The 18,972-nt window shown below is 44.3% G+C and overlaps 1 protein-coding gene across 1 annotated transcript in view; it reads left to right on the forward strand.

Annotated features, from left to right (window-relative positions):
* Window positions 1–225: 225 nt before the first annotated feature.
* Window positions 226–18,972, forward strand: part of LOC122932452 (solute carrier family 13 member 5-like) — an 85,372-nt gene continuing 66,625 nt past the window's right edge. Inside the window, 1 exon segment of the mRNA XM_044286860.1 lies at window positions 226–787. Coding sequence (XP_044142795.1) covers window positions 683–787 — 105 coding nt within the window. The 5' untranslated portion in view covers window positions 226–682.

The following is an 18,972-nucleotide window of genomic DNA, read 5'->3' on the forward strand; positions in this document are numbered from 1 at the left end:
CTACTAACATCTTCGTCGCACTTTTTATATGTAAATTTTTTATTTTCAAGGTATTTCAAGGATATATACTATGTCGCACTTTTTTTAATGTCCATATTCCCCAGCAGATGGCGATAGAGAAGAGATCCAAAGAGTTGCAAAATTTTTACTGATGCAACGATGCACGTTGGAGAGCTCCCAGCATAACTTCCACTCAGTTTCTGTGACATGATCAAAGAGTAGGAGTGAAGCTTTAAAGCCCCATCATCATGCATGTATTATCTGTACTGGCTCAGGAATGTCCCCACAGTCGTCTTATGCCATTAGGCAGAATGCTGATCTAAGCACAGGGCATACATCAACATTTATATGTACCCAGCCAATGAAGTCTACGGAACCTAACCTCTCATTTATCTTTTGCAGTTGTGATACAAGCTGTTTGACAGGAGGGCTCCCTCCACCCATCATTTTGTATAGTGAGGTTGGACTGTGACCTTGCCGTGGAAATGCAGCTCAACAGAAGATATTTCAAAACACACCTTGATTACCTCCCACTACCTAACTCTGCACTGTATGAATGTGAGGAGTCCTAAGGCAGTCACATCTTCAGAGCGCTTCAAGGACACTACACCTCTGGGGCTGGTTGGGAGCCAAGAGAGAACTAGGATTCACAAATACTTTACTGCTACATCTGCTTCTCCATATGATGGCACCATGTGTGAAGCATCTTCTGAACTGCAAGCGGTTTTTCATTCTTTTGGTAACTCCCCTGTTGTTGTTACCACTACCCCTTGTTATCCGTACAAAGGTAAGTCATTATTATTATAGCGATATACCATTATAATGCACTTATTAGTGACCGCCTGTATATCTATTTGATATGAGTATATTTGTATCTGAAAGAGGTTTAAGGTTCTGTTCACACCTGCATTGTTCTGCTCCATCACAGGATCAGCTCAACGATGACCATCAATGGTACCTGACAGACCCCTATTGATTATAATGGGTCACGTCAGGTAATGCAGCATCCTGCTGTAATTCGCCCAACATTTTCATTGGAATCTGTGCTGAAGGCTCCAATGCAGGCGAGAACACAGCCGAATAACACAACAGGATGTTTTGCTAAGGCTACTTTCACACCCATCATAGGGTCTCAATGCCGGAAAAAAGCGCCTCCGTTTTGTCCCCATTCATTATGAATAGGGACAAAACGTAACTGAACAGAACGGAGTGCTCCAAAATGCATTCCGTTCCGTTTTCATACCGGGGAGCAAACCGCAGCATGCTGTGGTTTTCTTTCCGTCCTGAGATGCAGAGCAAGACGGATCAGTCATGACCTGACCTACAATGCAAGTCAGTGGGGACGGATCCGTTTAACTATGACACTATTTGACAAAATAGAAAACTGACTTTCAATGGAGTTCATGACGGATCCGTCTTGGCTATGTTAAAGATAATGCAACCGGATTCGTTAATAACGGATGCAGAAGGTTGTATTATCAGTAATGGAAGTGTTTTTGCTGAGCCCTGGGGCATCCAGCCAAAACGCTAGTGTGAAAGTAACATTTATTCTTGACCTGTCAAATTTTATTTTATCATTTATTATCCTTGCCTCAATTTGTATGACAGTGTGATAAGTAATGACCAAGAAAATTAAAAAATATATTTTTTTTTATTGTTATTATCTGCTGTTTTATTAGTATTTAAAAAGAAATATAATGTATTTTATGTATATAGTCTGTAGTATGGTATGGCACCTACAAGATGTTCTGCTCTTTTTTTATCTATTTTTATACCTCCTATGATGTTCACTTGGAATTAAAGGCCCTTTTACACAAGCAGATTATGGGGAACATTTATTGGGAACAAACATTCGCATGAACGTACGTTCCTGATAATTGTCCTATGTAAATGTGCCACTGATTACCAGATGCAAATGCTCGTTCATCGGGTGAAAGCATCATATGGCACCCAAAATCATAGTTTCATAGTTTCAAAATCATAGTTTCAAAATCATAGTGTAAACAGTGATCTGGTGCCCCGGAACATTCAATCTGTATGGGGCTCAACAATCTCAGTAGTGATCACTTCTCCCCATACAGAGGAGATGATTGGTGTTCAGGCGCCCTGTGCGAGCTAATCTTGTGGCGCCCGCGCCCTTTTTCCCCCCGGTTCACTTAAACATACACAAAGAGGAAAACAATCTTTGTAACAAATAGTTTTTCACACAATCTCGGGCCGGCCTGCTGTAAGAGACCGACTGCAAGCTGTGTCCAGTGGCGGATCCAGAGCCTGGTCTCGCGAGGGGCACTTCCAGATTATTTTCTGTCCGCCGCCACAAAAGAATGGTGCTTATAGAACAGACTACACAGTGTAGCGGTATACTATATATTGTGTGGCACAGTGTATGCTATATGTGTATAACCATATTTCACATGAAAACTTACAGTTACTTGGCTTGGCCCTTGGGGATCTCGGACACCACTTCAACACTTGGCGGGAGCTCGGCGGAGCTGATGTTGTGTTTTATCCTAATGAGAAAGATTTCATAATAAGGATTTGGAGAAGGGGCAGAGGAATTGCAGAGCAGAGAGAGGCTGGTGCTGCTACTAGGGGGAAAAACACCATGATGTCAGACCTTGAGGATGTTGCCTTTTGAGAAGAAGGCCATCAGGGCCAAAAGCTACAGTGCCCCCATAGTGCTCCTCTCCCCCCTTCCTTCTAGTGCCCCCATAATGTACCAGTATAAAATTCCCCAGTAGATGCCCTCACTGTCCCCCTTAATTTGCAAGTATAAAATACCCCTTCTTAGTGCCCCCCGTAGATGACCCCATAGGACTCCTCTCCCCCCTTCCCCATAGTACCCACCATAATGTGTCCCAGTATAAAATTCTACTGTACAGAGCCCCCATATAAAATAACCCTTCTTTGTGGCCTCAGTAGATGCCCCTATAGTGCTCCCAATAATGTGCCAGTAACAAGAGCAACCCCCCAATAATGTGCCAGTAATAACAGCCCCCCAATGTGCCAGTAATAACAGCCCCCCCATGTGCCAGTAATAACAGCCCCCCAATGTGCCACAAATAACAGCCCCCCCAATGTGCCAATAATAACAGCCCCCCATCATGTGCCAGTAATAACAGCCCCTCATCATGTGCCAGTAATAACAGCCCCCCCATCATGTGCCAGTAATAACAGCCCCCTCATCATGTGCCAGTAATAACAGCCCCCCCATCATGTGCCAGTAATAACAGCCCCCCAATGTGCCAGTAATAACAGCCCCCTCATCATGTGCCAGTAATAACAGCCCCCCCATCATGTGCCAGTACTAACAGCCCCCCAATGTGCCAGTAATAACAGCCCCCCAATGTGCCAGTAATAACAGCCCCCCAATGTGCCAGTAAAAGTATTGCATATATAAAAAAAACAAAAAAAAACACTTATACTTACCTCAGTGTCAGCGATGCGATGCAGGCCTCTTCCGGCCTGTATCCCGCGCTGTACGGCTCAGGCGGCGCGATGACGTCATCGTGCCGCCTGCGCCGGCCTCTGATAGGCTTCAGGCACTAGGCCGGCAGCCTATCAGAGGAAGGGAAAGGGACACGCCTCTCCCTCCCCTGCCTCAGCACAGCCATCTGTATCGCTGTCCTCAGGACAGCGATACAGATGACTATGGAGATGAGCGCTTCCACAATGGAAGCGCTCATCTCCCTGTGGCCTGCCGCACCCTACAGCGCCCCTGGATCCGCCAGTGGCTGTGTCGGCCGCCGGGCGCCCCTGTTGCCATGGCGCCCTGTGCGGCCGCACAGCTCGCACACCCATAAGGCCAGCCCTGAATGCAGCTGCCACCTCTTCTGATGAGTAGGCAAATATCGAGAACGTTCAGTTCTTTCCCAATAATTGTCTGCACATCAACCCACGTAAAGGAACTTTTACTATACATCACTACATTGACTTTCTGATCACTATAGACATCCCGGTATCTGGAGGCACAACAGGATGGGGGCTTCTATTGATGTCAATGGGAATTAATACTCAGTGGGGTTTGGGCTGTCAGAATACCATAAAGTAGATTTCAGGAAAAAAATAACAACTCTAAAATGAGTTGTTGTTATCTGCCCCACCCTAGGATCCGCCAATGGCCTATTTTTATAAGTCCTATAGAAGAGAATGGAGACAGCCAAACATGTGTACACACCTCTCCATTCACAGAGCCGCAACTGTTGCCCCATTCTACTGAAGCAGATCCCAGAGGTGCGATCCAGACCTCTCAGACATTTATGGCGTATCCTGTGAATATGCCACAGTATCACATCTCCTCCCAAAGCTACTGCTCAGATCACATAGTCAGCTGCAATCTTCTTTAAAATTGGGGATCATGCATGAAAAACACCATGATGTCAAACCTTGAGGATGCTGCCTTTTGAGAAGAAGGCCATCAGGGCCAAAAGCTATGAAAAACACCACAATCAAAAACACATTACATGAAGAGAACTCCTATACATCTACGTGCTGCATTTTTAGCAACCAAAAAGAAAAATGTTTGGAACATCTTAATTAAATACATGTTGCACGTGAATCCAGGCTAAGGACTTAAACGTCATGGTGTATGAAGCTGTATTAGGCCATCCATATACTTTTAGGGGACTCTAGTGTTTCAATATACATCCAGTTTCGGCGTACATTGGGCACCATATTATGGAGCTATTCTCACCTAGAAGTCTTGCTTCCAGGGGGAATATCTCTGACATATAGCACTGCACGGAGCACCATGGCACACTGAGCGCTATATATACACTGTACGCAGGGGCGTAACTATCATAGTGGCAGACCATGCGGCTGCTATGGGGCCCAGGGCAAGAGGGGGCCCAGTTGGGATCATCCATTCTTTTACTGGGGGTGAAAACTTGGTCAGGACTCTACCCTCTAAGGCCTCATGCACACGACCATTGTGTTCCGTTCCGCAAAATGGGGTTCCGTTGTTCCGTGATCCGTTTCCATTTTTGTTTCCGTGTGTCTTCCTTTATTTTTGGAGGATCACCAGACATGAAGGAGTCAAGTTTGCCATGCAAATGATAGGAAAAAAAACGCGAAGCGTTGCCCGTGAAAAAAATAGGACAGGTCATATTTTTTTTTCACGGACTGGAAACACGGATCACAGACGCGGATGACAAACGGTGCATTAGCCGAGTTTTCCACGGACCCATTGAAAGTCAATAGGTCCGCAGAAAATCACGGAAAACGGAACAACGGACACGGGACACAACAACAGTCGTGTGCATGAGGCCTAAGTCTAAGGCCTCCTGCACACGACCGTATGTCTTTTTCAGTGTTTTGCGGTCTGTTTTTCACGGATCCATTGTTCCGTTTTTTTTTTTCTGTTGTGTTTCCGTTTCTGTTCCGTTTTCCCGTATGACATATACAGTATGCAGTAATTACATAGATAAAATTGGGCTGGGCCTAACATTTTCAATAGATGGTTCCGCAAAAAACCGAAACGGAAGACATACGTATGCATTTCTGTATGTGTTCAGTTTTTTTGCGGACCCATTGACTTGAATGGAGCCACGGAACGTGATTTGCGGGCAATAATAGGACATGTTCTATCTTTAAACAGAACGGAAAAACGGAAATACGGAAACGGAATGCATACGGAGTACATTCCGTTTTTTTTTGCGGAACCATTGAAATGAATGGTTCCGTATACGGACCGTATACGGAACGCAAAAAACGGCCAGTAAACGGGGGGGGGGGGGGGGGAATGGTCGTGTGCAGGAGGCCTAAAGGAACAACTGTTAGCAAATGAGGCAGTGGAAAAAATGGCCCAAGGGTCATAGAAAGGGTTTAGGCAGAAAGTTGTCTGACCTTTATGAGGGACCTGGTCTGATCCTTGCTATGGGGCCCTTACTTCTCTATGTACGCCACTGACTGTACGTACTGTATATACTGTATAGCATACAGCCGCAGGGGACTTGTTTGTTTGCACATAGTTCTGTCAATGGAATGAGGCCATTACACAGAACTTCACTGAAGGAAGCACAAATAAAAACCAGGAATATAATAATGTCATTTACTGCTATGAAGTAAGACATTAGTTTCATTCCACTCCCATCCGCCTCCTCTGTTACTAAAATATGTTTATTAATCATTTTAATTACACTCCTGCTTAAAAATAACTCCTGCACATGATTTTTAAGAGAATTGCATGCTTGCATGATGTTTTTGGAGAAAGTCCAACAGGGCAGGATCTGATATACACCCATCAGCCATAACAGGCTTTTCAGAAGAGGCGAGAAAAGGGGATGTGCCGTGAGTGGGGAGCACACCAATTGTGCTTCTCTGCATAAACTTAGTCCATCCTCCAGGAGCATAGGGGGAATCAAGACTAATAATAGTGCCCCCCTCAATGCGTTAAAATTCATGTGTTGGAAGCAGGAAAAATGCTCAAGCAGAAAGATCTGAGCAACTTTGGCAAGGATCAAATTGTTACGGCTAGATGACTTGGTCAGGGCATGTTCAAAAATGGCCGCTCTTGGGAGATGTTCCCAATATGCAGTGGTTAATACCTACCAAAAGTGGTGCAATGAAGGACAATCGGTGTACCAGCAACAGGCTGCCCAAGGCTTACTCATACAAAGTCTAACCCAATCCCACAGAAGAACTACTGTACATCAAATTCCTGAAACACTTAAAGGGGTATTCCAATCCCAGGTACTTTATTCCATTACTCCATCTGTAATACCCCAGAGCAGGAAGTATCTGCAAATGGTTTGATATGTAATATATTGTTATGTATTGTCATGTTAGGTACTGTATTGTACCCAGCATAGGCCTGTATGGATGGCACAGCCGGTGTTCACAATCCTGGCCTCACTCCTAACCTTAGGTCTAGACAGGAGTTTGTAAAGAGAGGAATCTGTGCCTTTTGCTCCCTATCCTCAGGCCCAAACAGCTACAGAGACTCCACGGTCTCCGCATGATCTACAGAAGGAGAGAAGGAGAAAGACAAAGGAGAGAAATAGAGAACCTAGAGTCTGCATGGAGGAGCATTGGAGTCAGTAAGGTAACCTGCTACCAAAAGCTGATAAGACTTCACTGCCTTGAGGGGAATATTGCTAAGACATCCTTCAAACCTGGAAATGACCAGTCGTATCTCTAAAACCCTGTATCCCTCAGTGGACATTACAGCCACCATTAAAAGAGTATGATTGCCTGCCATGGATTCTGCAGGAAGAGACTTGAGAAAGGGTCGTAAATCACATCCTGGCCTAAATCCATACAGATTGTACTGTGTACAGTTGGAGCTGTGTTTTGCTATTGTTGGATGTACTACAACTCCTATTTTCCACTTCAGTAAAGAGAGATCTTTATTCTGTTAAATTTGGCCTGCACCATACGCCAGCCATTGCACTCTAAACACAATACCTGGCACCCATCCAAACACCAACATCATGGGCACCCCAACCACCATCAAGTGGGAGTTCTAGAACCTGAGTATGAACTGGGACAAGAAAGGATGCACCCTCCTTTGACTGCATTGTCCCAGAGAGCAATGGTATGAGGAAGGACATTGTGATTGTCTGTAACAGCTAGAGCCACTACCTCTCCCATCCTCCTCTATGGCTCCTCCTGGGCTCGCTGCACATAATCCAGTGCTGATGCTCATGTGCCCATTGTAGGTGCTGTGAACAGGGGTCATCATTCGCTGTGTATAGGGAAGCTCCACAGCCCTATTATAGCCAGCATAAAGTGACCACTAAATATTTCAAATTAAATTCATAAGCTTTTCTTTATGGCAAGCAAAGGTTGTAATTAAGAAATAATTGGTTGAACAGTTTCTATTAAAGGGACACTACCATCAATGTTGTTATCACATATTAACAGACTATATGTGAATATTCTATGTGTTTTTTTTTTTTTATATAGAAAATTTGTGGATGGTTTTCTGGATATTATTTTTTAAGTTATTCCATGTATTTTACTTCCTCTCCCAACTCTTTAACTTCCTCCTTTGTTTGTACTTTTAACACAGCAAACATTCTCACTTAAAGAGGTTGTCTCACTTCAGCAAACAGCATTTATTATGTTAAAATAAGGCACTTACTAATGTATTGTTATTATCTATATTGCTTCCTTTGCTGGCTGGATTCATATTTCCATCACATTATACGCTCTTCATTTCCACTTTTACGGCCACCCTGTAATCCATCAGCGGTGGCCATGCTTCCACACTATAGGCTAGTGTTTTTTCCAATAGTATGCAAGCACGACCACCGCTGCTGGATTGCAGGGTGGTCGTAACCGTGGAAACGAGCAGAGTATAATGTGATGGAAAAATGAATCCAGCCAGCAAGGAGGCAATATGGACAATCACAATACATTAGTAAGTGCCTTGTATTAACTTTCTCTACATGAGAGATCAGGCTTGGAGCCGTAGCGGCATGACGTGAGGACGTGCCGCGCTTTCTCCTCCTCCCTCCCTCCTCCCTCCTGCAGGCTGCCGGCGCCTCGGCGTGTGGCTCTCTATGGAAGGCGCACGCATGGAACGGGGGAGCCGCTGAATGATCCGCAGACCTTACTGGTGATCCGTCGAGTTGATCCGGAGATAGCGCCTGGAGCTCCGGAGGACTGTGACCGCAGGAGCTGACCCGTGTAGCGAAGTAATGGTGAAGTAGCCTGGCAACTTTGTAACTTTGTAACCCTGTGGGAATGCGGAAGCGACTCCTTGGAGCCTGTGCAGTGAGCTAAGCATTGCTAAGCATTGCTGAGAGACAGCGCTGTATGCCGTGGTGCTCGGTTGGTCTCCCAGCGGTATGTTGGAGGGGTGAGGCTGAAGACACAAGAAGGGGAACAAGGCAGCTTGATGATGGGTGTTACTCACTTTCCCCTCTGTTGTAACAATTGCCGGGTGAACCTGGGATAAAAATAAATTGGTTGTATACCACAGCACTGTGCTGAAAATCTGGGTGCAGCGTATCGCAAAAGTTGCCCTGCTGGCCCGGCACACGGCTGCTTCAGGTGGGCCTGCGAGTGGGTATACACCCGGAAATATATGGAGGCTCTCAAGCTGTCCTAAGGTGTCAGGTACCCCCGGCAGGACTGGTGCCCGCCCAGAAAACGGAATTTTGTCCCCTTTAAGTGTCTTTAAAGAGGACCTTTCACTACTCTACAAACTAAAAACTAACTATACCTGTGGGCAGAGCGGCGCCCAGGGGTCCCCCTGCACTTACTAGTAAGTCTGGGCGCCGCTCCGTTCGCCCGGTATAGGCTCCGGTGTCTGCGCTCCCTCTGACTGATTTCTTGTAGGAGGCGTGTCCCTTGCTGCACTGCTGGCCAATCGCAGCGCACAGCTCATAGCCAGGCTATGAGCTGTGCGCTGCGATTGGCCAGCAGTGCAGCAAGGGACACGCCTCCTACAAGAAATCAGTCAGAGGGAGCGCAGACACCGGAGCATATACCGGGCGAACGGAGCGGCGCCCAGACTTACTAGTAAGTGCAGGGGGACCCCTGGGCGCCGCTCTGCCCACAGGTATAGTTAGTTTTTAGTTTGTAGAGTAGTGAAAGGTCCTCTTTAACAGCAGGCGACCTGGGAGACCATTGACACATTATGTACCTTCGTGCGGTGCACCCGACGGTATAACAGCATAAGTGGTATGATAATCATATCTCATGAATCGACTTTCTGATCGCCCTTCGTTCATGTCCTCCCTTCTCCTGAAATTTGCTTGCACCCAGCCTCTGGACATTATTCGTTGTTTGGTAGGAAGAATAAACCGGACTTTTTTTTTTTTTTTTTTCTTTGGATACGGACTGGTAAATAGACCTGTGGTTCTTGGCCCACTTCTTGGACTCCGTCGAGGGGACATATCTTCGTTTTGTTTTTTCTCTTCATTGCCCATATTTCCGTGTGACGGCACGGCAGCTATTTGATATCTTTATTTTTTTTGTGTGTGGCTTTTGTGTGTGGCTCATGATTGTTTTTTTTTCCCCTTTTTGTGCGCGGGAGGTTGTAATAGGGAGAGGATAGGGAGGGGAAGAGATGAAAAGATGCCACCAAAAAACTATAGCAGAAAATCGGTGGGAACCTCCTCACCGGGTGGGGGAAAAGGGAGCAGCACAGTAACTGGCCTAGAAAAATACCTTAAATCCCCTCCAAACCCAAAGAGTAGGAGTGCACTACGGGGGAATAAGGAGGCCCAGAAAGATGGAGGTGACCCACCCGTCCCAGACGAATGCCCCGGGGCTGAGAGTAGGATAGGGAATGGAGAAGGGATGGAGGAAAGAATAAATTCAGTTGATAAAAAACTGGGAGAAATTTTAGGGGCGGTACAACAGTCAAATCATAGCTTAGAGGATCTGACCACTAAGATCGCTTCTGCTCAGGCTGACCTCTCCTTGATCAAGGAGGAGATGAATAAGGTGAGGGAAAAGGTTAAGGAGCTGCAGACATCCTCAGGAGGGATGAGGAGAGATATTGATGGGACAAAAAAAAGAGTAGAAGCTTTAGAAGGTGAAAAGAAAATCCTGCTAGAGAGAGTTACCACAATGGAGGATAGATCCCGGAGATCAAATATGAGATTAGTGGGATTTCCGGAGGGGGTGGAAGGAGAAGATATAACCGGGTTTATCCAGCAGTGGCTGGAGGATAGTTTTGATAAAAGTACCCTGTCTAAATGGTTTTTAGTTGATAGAGCACATAGAATCCCGGGAAGACCACCGTTAAAAGGGAGTCCCCCCAGGGCCATCTTAGTTAAAATCTTAAGTTCCAGAGACAGAGACGTAATAATGAGGGCAAAAAGGAAGATGCAGACAATAGAGTACAATGGCCGTAATATAGAAATATACCCAGATTACTCCAGAGCAACGCAGGAAAAGAGACGTGAATTTAGAGAAGTAAAGAGGAGGTTAGCAGCCGCCCAGTTACAATACTCCTTGATATACCCAACTAAGTTACGCGTAATATACCACGATCAAGTTAGTTTTTTTGGATCACCAGAGGAGGCCGCTGAATGGATGGATTCCAAGGGAATAGGATCATGAGATGGCCTGTGGAGTGGGTGAGGGGGGTGCGGGGGGGGAGGGAAGGGGGCGTAGAGTAAGAGGAGGGGGAAATGTTCTATTTCGCCAACCAGCAGGGGGGGGAGGGAGGGGGTAGGGGTGGGGGGAAGGAGGAGGGGATATGAGAGGGATGGTTGTCTTGATGGGATTACTAATGAAGATAAGAATGAAAACACAGGTGGAAGGCACACATGAGTAGGATCTTAACATGGAATGTACGAGGTCTGGGGGATAAGGTTAAGAGGGTTATGGTTTTTGACACGGTTACTAGACACCTCCCAGCAATTGTGGGACTAACGGAGACACATAACACTAAGGATAAGACATACTTATTAACTCGGAAATGGGCCAAGTTCCAGTATCATTCATGTTTCTCTACCTACTCATGTGGAGTCAGTGTATATATTCACCACAAAGTGGACTACCTCCCACTAGATCAGAAGATCGATGATAGGGGCAGATATGTTTTCCTCCACTGCCAGTGGAATGGGAGACGGTGCGTTCTAGCCTTTGTTTACATACCCCCACCATTTTCACTATGTGTTATTAATAGCTTAGTGGAGTTTGCAGAGTCGCGAGGTAAATGCCCCGTATTGGTAATGGGAGACTTTAACTCCGTTATGAATAGCTGTTTAGATAGATACTCTGTGATACCAAATGATAAATATGGGACAAGTCAACCAACACTTCTCAAAAGAATATCACAAGAACTGCTGTTAATAGATGTATGGAGGTATCTGTATGATGATAAGCGAGCGTACTCATGGTTTGGTTATGGGAGTAAAATCATGTCAAGAATAGATATGGCATTAGCTAGCCCAGAACTGGTAGAGCAGATATCGAAAATGAGGTATGAGGTGAATAGTATCTCAGACCACTCCCCAATCTGCCTGACATTTAAAACAACGGTTAAACCTAAGGGTAGAGTGTTCCGGCTAAACCCACATTGGCTAAACCTGATAAATAAAGATGAGAGTATTAGCGCCGAGATAGCGGAGTACTGGAAAATTAATCTTGGATCTGCACAAATAGGTTATGTATGGGACGCATTTAAAGCATACCTACGGGGCATCCTCGTTGGCAGAATTCAGGGCTTAAAAACTGAATTCGCCAAAAAGGAGAGGGAGCTGAGCGAAAAAATAAAGAAACTAGAGGAGAAACTCCTGGTTAATAATTCACCTGAGACGATGGCGGAGTTAGAAGAGTCTAAAATTTCTCTAAATAATTATCTGGAGAATAAGGCACAACAAAGAGTGTTTTTTGAGGGGGCCCGTTATTTCAGGGAATCTGGGAAACCAGGTAGACTGCTTTCCACTATCGTACAGAATCAGAGGGGGGATGGTAGAATTAAGCGAGTTGAGAGGAGAGATGGGGTGATAACATCCAGCCCGGGAGAAATTGAGCAGGAATTTGTTAAATATTATGGGGACCTCTACTCCTCGGAGGGAGTGGGGGATGGTGGAGACATAAAACACTTTTTGGAGGGGGCCTCGCTCCCTACTCTCTCCGAGGAGGACAGGGAGTATTTGAATGGTCCAATAGAACAGGAGGAATTACGTGATACCCTGAAATCGATAAAGGGTAACTCTAGCCCCGGGCCGGATGGTCTCCCCTTCGAGATATATAGAAGATACGGGGAGGTTATCCTCCCAGTACTCCTGCGGGTCCTTAAGGAATCTATGGACGGGGGCGAACTCCCGGCCTCCCTGTCAGAGGCTGTAATAACCCTGATAGGGAAAAAGGGGAAAGACGAGAGTAAGGTGGACTCGTATCGCCCCATCTCTCTTCTCAACACGGACTATAAAATATGTGCCAAATTGTTGGCAAACCGCCTAAAAAAAGTGATAGGTAAGATAATACACCCAGATCAATCGGGGTTTATACCGAAACGTCAGGCTCAAATGAATATCCGTCGGGCCCTCCTTAATATCCAGATGAGTGGGGAGGGTGCCCACTCCCTCCTGTCACTGGACGCAGAAAAAGCGTTTGACAGGGTGGAGTGGGCATACCTCTGGAACATAATGCGGGAGCTAAACTTGGGGGACAAATTTATTGGCTGGGTGCAACTACTGTACCAACATCCGAAAGTAAGGATTAAAATCAACGGAGAGACATCTGAATCGATGGTGTTGCAAAGGGGAACTAGGCAGGGGTGCCCCCTTTCACCATTACTGTTTGCCATCTTCGTCGAACCGTTAGCATGCAAGGTACGATCAGATGATAACATCAGGGGATTCGGGAGTAGGGGCGCTTCAGATAAAATGTGTTTATACGCGGATGATGTCTTGTTTTTCTTGTAAGGGGGGGCGTCGACGGTTCCATACCTGATGCGAACTGTAAATCAATTTGGTCAAATCTCCGGCTTCAGGGTGAATTGGATGAAATCAGTGTTACTCCCAATTGGCTACGAAACCAGGAGAATGGATCTTAATGTTAAAATATTGAAATCCACAGATGCACTGGAATACCTTGGAATCAAAATTAGTGCGAGGATCCAGGAATATATAGAATTGAATCTTGCCCCGCTGCTTAAAAGGGTTAAAAATAAAATAAGTATTTGGCAAAAAATACTGATAAGACAGGTAGACCGTATAGCTATTATTAAAATGATTTTGTTGCCGCAGGTCCTCTATGTTATATCCTCATGCCCTGTCTGGATAGGTGACCACCTTTTCAATGTATTGGAGGGATTGATAAATGATCTTATATGGGGAAAAAAAGGGTCAGGCTCAAACAAAAATACTTATGGCTTGATGAAGAAGATGGTGGCTTGTCCGTGCCCTGCTTCAGAGGCTACTATTACGCATCCCAGCTACAATGGTTAATGATAGAGGATGATAGACTACGTCAGTACCTAGTGGGCGAGTTTGTAGGTCTCCAATATAATATTTTTTGTGTCTTGGAAGCTGGGATATTAAAAATAAAGGGTAAGAAGTGCCCTATTAGTAATATGATGCACTTGATATGGGTGAATGTTAAAAAATTACTGGGGATAAATTACTCATTAAAGATTACCCCACTATGGGGGAATATAAACTTAGGCGAGTTTCAGAAGTTAGAGGATTATGTATTTTGGGAAAAAAATGGTATTAAGTTTATTTCACAGATTGAGATAAAAGGAAAGCTCAGGACATTAGAAGAATTAGGACTTAGTATAAAACTAGATACTCTTACACGTTTTAGATATTTTCGGTTAAAACACGCATTTGACAGCACTGAGAATAAATCGTATTTAATCACCAAACAATCAGAATTTGTAGAATTTTGCTGTCTCAATAAGGGGACCAAAATATCAATATCACAGATATATAAAAAAATTAAAAGGGGTTTAAGGGGAGTGATAAAGTTTAATAGTGAACAAAAATGGGCACTAGAAGTGGAACCTAACGCGCTAGATTGGAGATGTATCTATAAAAGTATAAAAAGAAGTACAGTATCGAGTAATTTCCGACTGATACAGTTCTTTATTGTCCATCGTACCTATATCACCCCATGGGTGTTGAGTAGGATGTATAAAACAAGGGACGCTAGATGCTGGAAGTGCAGGATGGATAATGCGGATTTCACCCATTTGATCTGGCACTGCCCCCTAATGCAGGATTACTGGACTCAGGTTTTTCGGGAGCTGACCAGATCAACTGGGTGCTCAGCCCCAATGGAGATCGCTATAGCGGTGCTTGGATATATCAGGAAAATAGGTCTCGACATAGAAATAGAAACAAAATGGGCCAAAGGATTAATGCTGGCGAGGGTGGTAGTGGCTAGGGAGTGGGGGGCGGACACACCACCAAACATCGAAGCATGGAAGAACTTATGTGGGAGGGTATGTAGATATGAATATGCCGGTACCCATAAATAAATGGAGGATGTGGAAGAAGGAAGGAAAATTTGTGGTATCCATCAAGACAACCATGGGGGGGCGGGAAGGGGAGGGGTTATATTGTTTTTCTTTTTCTCTTTTTTGGTTTTGTATACGACATGAGGAAAGAAACAGGACAGGGATATATTCCAGATGTCTAAGGATAAGCGAGTAACAAATGTATGTGTATATACAGGAATTAGCATTGTTTATGTCCTGCTGTATTACTGTTTATTGTCATGTCTTGTTCCTGAACTTTTTATATATGATGAAGGAAAAAAATAAACTAAAAGTAGAAGAACAAAAAAAAACTTTCTCTACATGATAAATGCTATTTGCAGAAGAGAGACAACCTCTTTAACTTTTTCAGTTCACTGCGACCAGGGAGAGAACCCCTGTAGTGACTCCACTAGCATCACACTTTACACGAATCTTCTATGGACATTTTTATTTAGGCCTATAAGAGAATAATAGAATACTGTCATCCCAATTCTATAATGTCCTATTATTCTAGCAGATAGCATCTTCCCTCCCAGCAGCAGCAAATTGACATTAAAGAACCTATCAATATAGGGGGTCCTCTCACTTATACTGACGGCTACACCAGGGCAATATTTTGATAATTTTAATGGTACTTCTGAAAGGAAAAACTGCCCCAAAAAAATGCTAGTATGTAGCGAAAGGAGCAACAACCCTTTCTGGCCCTTTTTACCAACTGTTTGTTCTCCTGAACAATCCCTTAAAAAAATAAAATAAAATGGACTAGTTGTATTTTATAGAGAATATCAGCTGAGTGGTCGCTTTGGGTTACACTTTAAACGACCCCATTAACTGCTGGTGATTCATTGCAGACAAGTAAGCAAACAAGATGTTCTGGGTGAATTGAAAAGTGAATGTTATGTTCTGTTCGCTGCTGAATAAACAATGGGCTTTCCTTTGCCAGTTCAAACTTACTACGCACATAGTATGACATCATTCTTCTCTTTTCAGCAAGCCCTCTCTGGCTATGTTCCCGTCACAAAGTTTCATTTAAGTGGCTCTCAATAAAAAAAAATAATAAAAAAATTCAGAAAGATGTGCTTCTGGGGCAAATGACAAACTATTATGGAGTTAGCATCTCATCATTCAAGGTTTATTAGGTCCTTCCAACAGGTACAGAAAGTGGGATGTTTCGGCCATGTCCTGTCTTTTCTAAGAATGCTTGAGAAAGGGTAGGACATGGCCGAAATGTCACACTTTTTGTACCTGTTGGAATGACCTAATAAACCATTAATGATGGAGATGCTGAAGTCATTGGAAGTTTTTTGAGATATACTTTGGAGCCTGATGTGGATCCATCAGTGGGACCAGTTTGATGGTGAGGGACTTCGTGCTGTTCTTGTATTGTGAATAAGAAACTATTATGGAGTTCACTGTATGGCTGGTACTTTTATGGTGGGCAATATGTGCCTGGCACTGTTATGGAGGGCGCGTGTGGCCAATAGTATTATTGGAAACAATAAAGGGAGAACTGTGTTGCTGACACTAATAGGGGGACACTGTTATGGTGGACATTTTCTGGTTGGCACTTTAATAGAGAGCACTGTGTGGCTGGCATTGTTATGGGGTAATGTGTGGTACTGTTAAGGTGGGCTCTGCTTTGCTTTCACTGTTATGAGAACATTGTGTTGCTGGCACAACTGTATGAGCTAGAATTGTTAGGGACACTGCTATGGTAGGCCATTTGTGGTCGGCAGTGTGGAGGAGGGCATTATCTTGGGGGTAATCTATGACACTTGAGGGACTGTGTGACCAGCACTATGCAGGTAACTGTGTAGCTGGCACTTTCATGGTAGGAACTAAAGATAGCACTGTTGGACTGGAACTAAGGAAGGGCACAGTGTGACTAGTGCTGTTATAGGACACAGAGACACTAAACTGGGCATTGTGTGACTGGCAGCATTCATTATGGAAGAAACAAAAGGGAAGCAATGCATGGCCGTTACAGAAGGACGCTATGTGGTTGGAATTTTATGGGTCCCTGTAGGGCTGTGTGAGGTTTATTTCAAGCAACTTAAAGTAACAGTTCATAAGTTCAGAAAGACATTGCAGTCATGTCCTTCTGATGCAGAAGAGAAGTTGGCAATGTGTGGCTGGCACTATTATGGAGGGCACTTTGTGGTTGGTATAACTGGGGTGGCAGTGTATGGCTGTCAGTTTAATGGGAAAATGTACTGGTATTATTATGGGACACTGCTGCTGGCACTACTAGGGGGCACTGTGTGGTTGGCACTATTAGAGGCACTGTTATGGTGGGCGTAATCTGGTTGGCAGTATAATGGAGACAACGTGTGTCACTGTTATGGAGGACTCTGTGTCTGGCACTGATATGGCAGTCGACAAAGAGGGAACTGTATGGCTGCACTGTTATAGCACAGTTTTGGGAGGTACTTAATTAGGCACTGTATGTATGGGAGGAAGTGATGGGGCCATTAAGGCTACTTTCACACTAGCGTTTTTGTTGGATACGGCAGGGTTCAGCAAAAACGCTTCCATTACTGATAATACAACCATCTGCATTCATTTGACCGATCCGGTTGTATTATCTTTAACATAGCCAAAACGGATCCGTCATGAACTCCATTGAAAGTCAATGGGGAACGGATCAGTTTTCTATTGTGGCAGATTGTGCCAAACATTCCCAGGACTGAAAGCAAAATACAACATGTTGTGGTTTTCTCTCCGGTATAGGAATGCAACTAAATGGAATGGAATGCATTTTGGAGCACTCCGTTCTGTTCAGTTCAGTTCAGTTTTGTCCCCATTGACAATGAATGGGGACAGAACTGAAGCGTTTTTTTCTGGTATTGAGCCCCTATGATGGATCTTAATACGGGAAAACTTTAACGCTAGTGGGAAAATACCCTAAGCTACTTAAAAGAGCACTCCAGGTAAACTGTTACTGTGTTGTGACTTGTGCAGGTCTTAGGGTGTGGTGCATGACTGGTAGCACTGTTCTCTCCTTTGTAGATTATGAAACGCATGGCCGTTTCTGTGTTTTTTTTTCAATAGTTTGGAGCCCCCACTTGTCTTACATCAGACTTTCCAAGTGTCCCTCTTTTGGAGGGACAGTCCCTCTTTTTGACCCAGGTCCCGCTGTCCCTCTTTGCTCCTTAAATGTCTGTCTTTTTGATCTGAGGTGTAGATTTTAATTATTACATTCACAATATTCACCCAGAAAGTGTTTGGTTCCTCTCTGTATATTTGAGCCCATCTTGTATATTATTTCATTATTTGATGCAATTTGGATTTTAGAAACATCTATATTCAGATTATTTTTCCGCCATTTCATATCACACTGTCAGCAGAGCAGCTCTCAGAGCTCATCCCAACATACAGACAAAGACTAAAAACGGCCAAACCTGTAGTGACCCCAGTCAAGATATGGACTAGTGAAGCGGTAGAAAAACTACAGAGTTGCTTTGATTCAACAGACTGGAATATATTCAAAGAATCCACCAGTGACCTAAATGAATACACTGACGCTGTGACGTCATATATTACCTTTTGCGAAGAGTCCTGCATTCCCATCAAAAAGTGCACCAGGTACAACAACGATAAACCCTGGTTTACATCGCATCTTAGAAAGCTGCGCCTCGATAAAGAAAGGGCGTATCGTACAAGCGATAACGTCCTCTACAAAGCTGGCAGATACAAACTGCAGAAGGCCATCGTTGCCGCAAAAAATGATTATTCAAAAAGACTTGAAGAAAAATGTTTCACAATGGAGTCTACCACAATATGGAAGTCTCTACATCAAATTACCAACTACAGAAGGAAAGCCCCACAATCAGTAGATAACCTTCTGCTTGCAAATGAGCTGAACACATTCTATTGTAGGTTTGATACAACCAACAACAGCCATCCACTCCTAGTCAATTCACATAATTTGCATATCTGTTCCAACAGGCAATCCGAGCGCTCCAGCCAGTCAACGTCTCCACCCCTGCGGTGCCTCAGCATCTGCACAACACAGGATGGCATCCACTATCATTATGCCAATTAGATGTAAACTATCTTTTCAAAAGACAAAATAT

Source organism: Bufo gargarizans, chromosome 3, assembly GCF_014858855.1.
Source record: "Bufo gargarizans isolate SCDJY-AF-19 chromosome 3, ASM1485885v1, whole genome shotgun sequence".
NCBI lineage: Eukaryota > Metazoa > Chordata > Amphibia > Anura > Bufonidae > Bufo > Bufo gargarizans.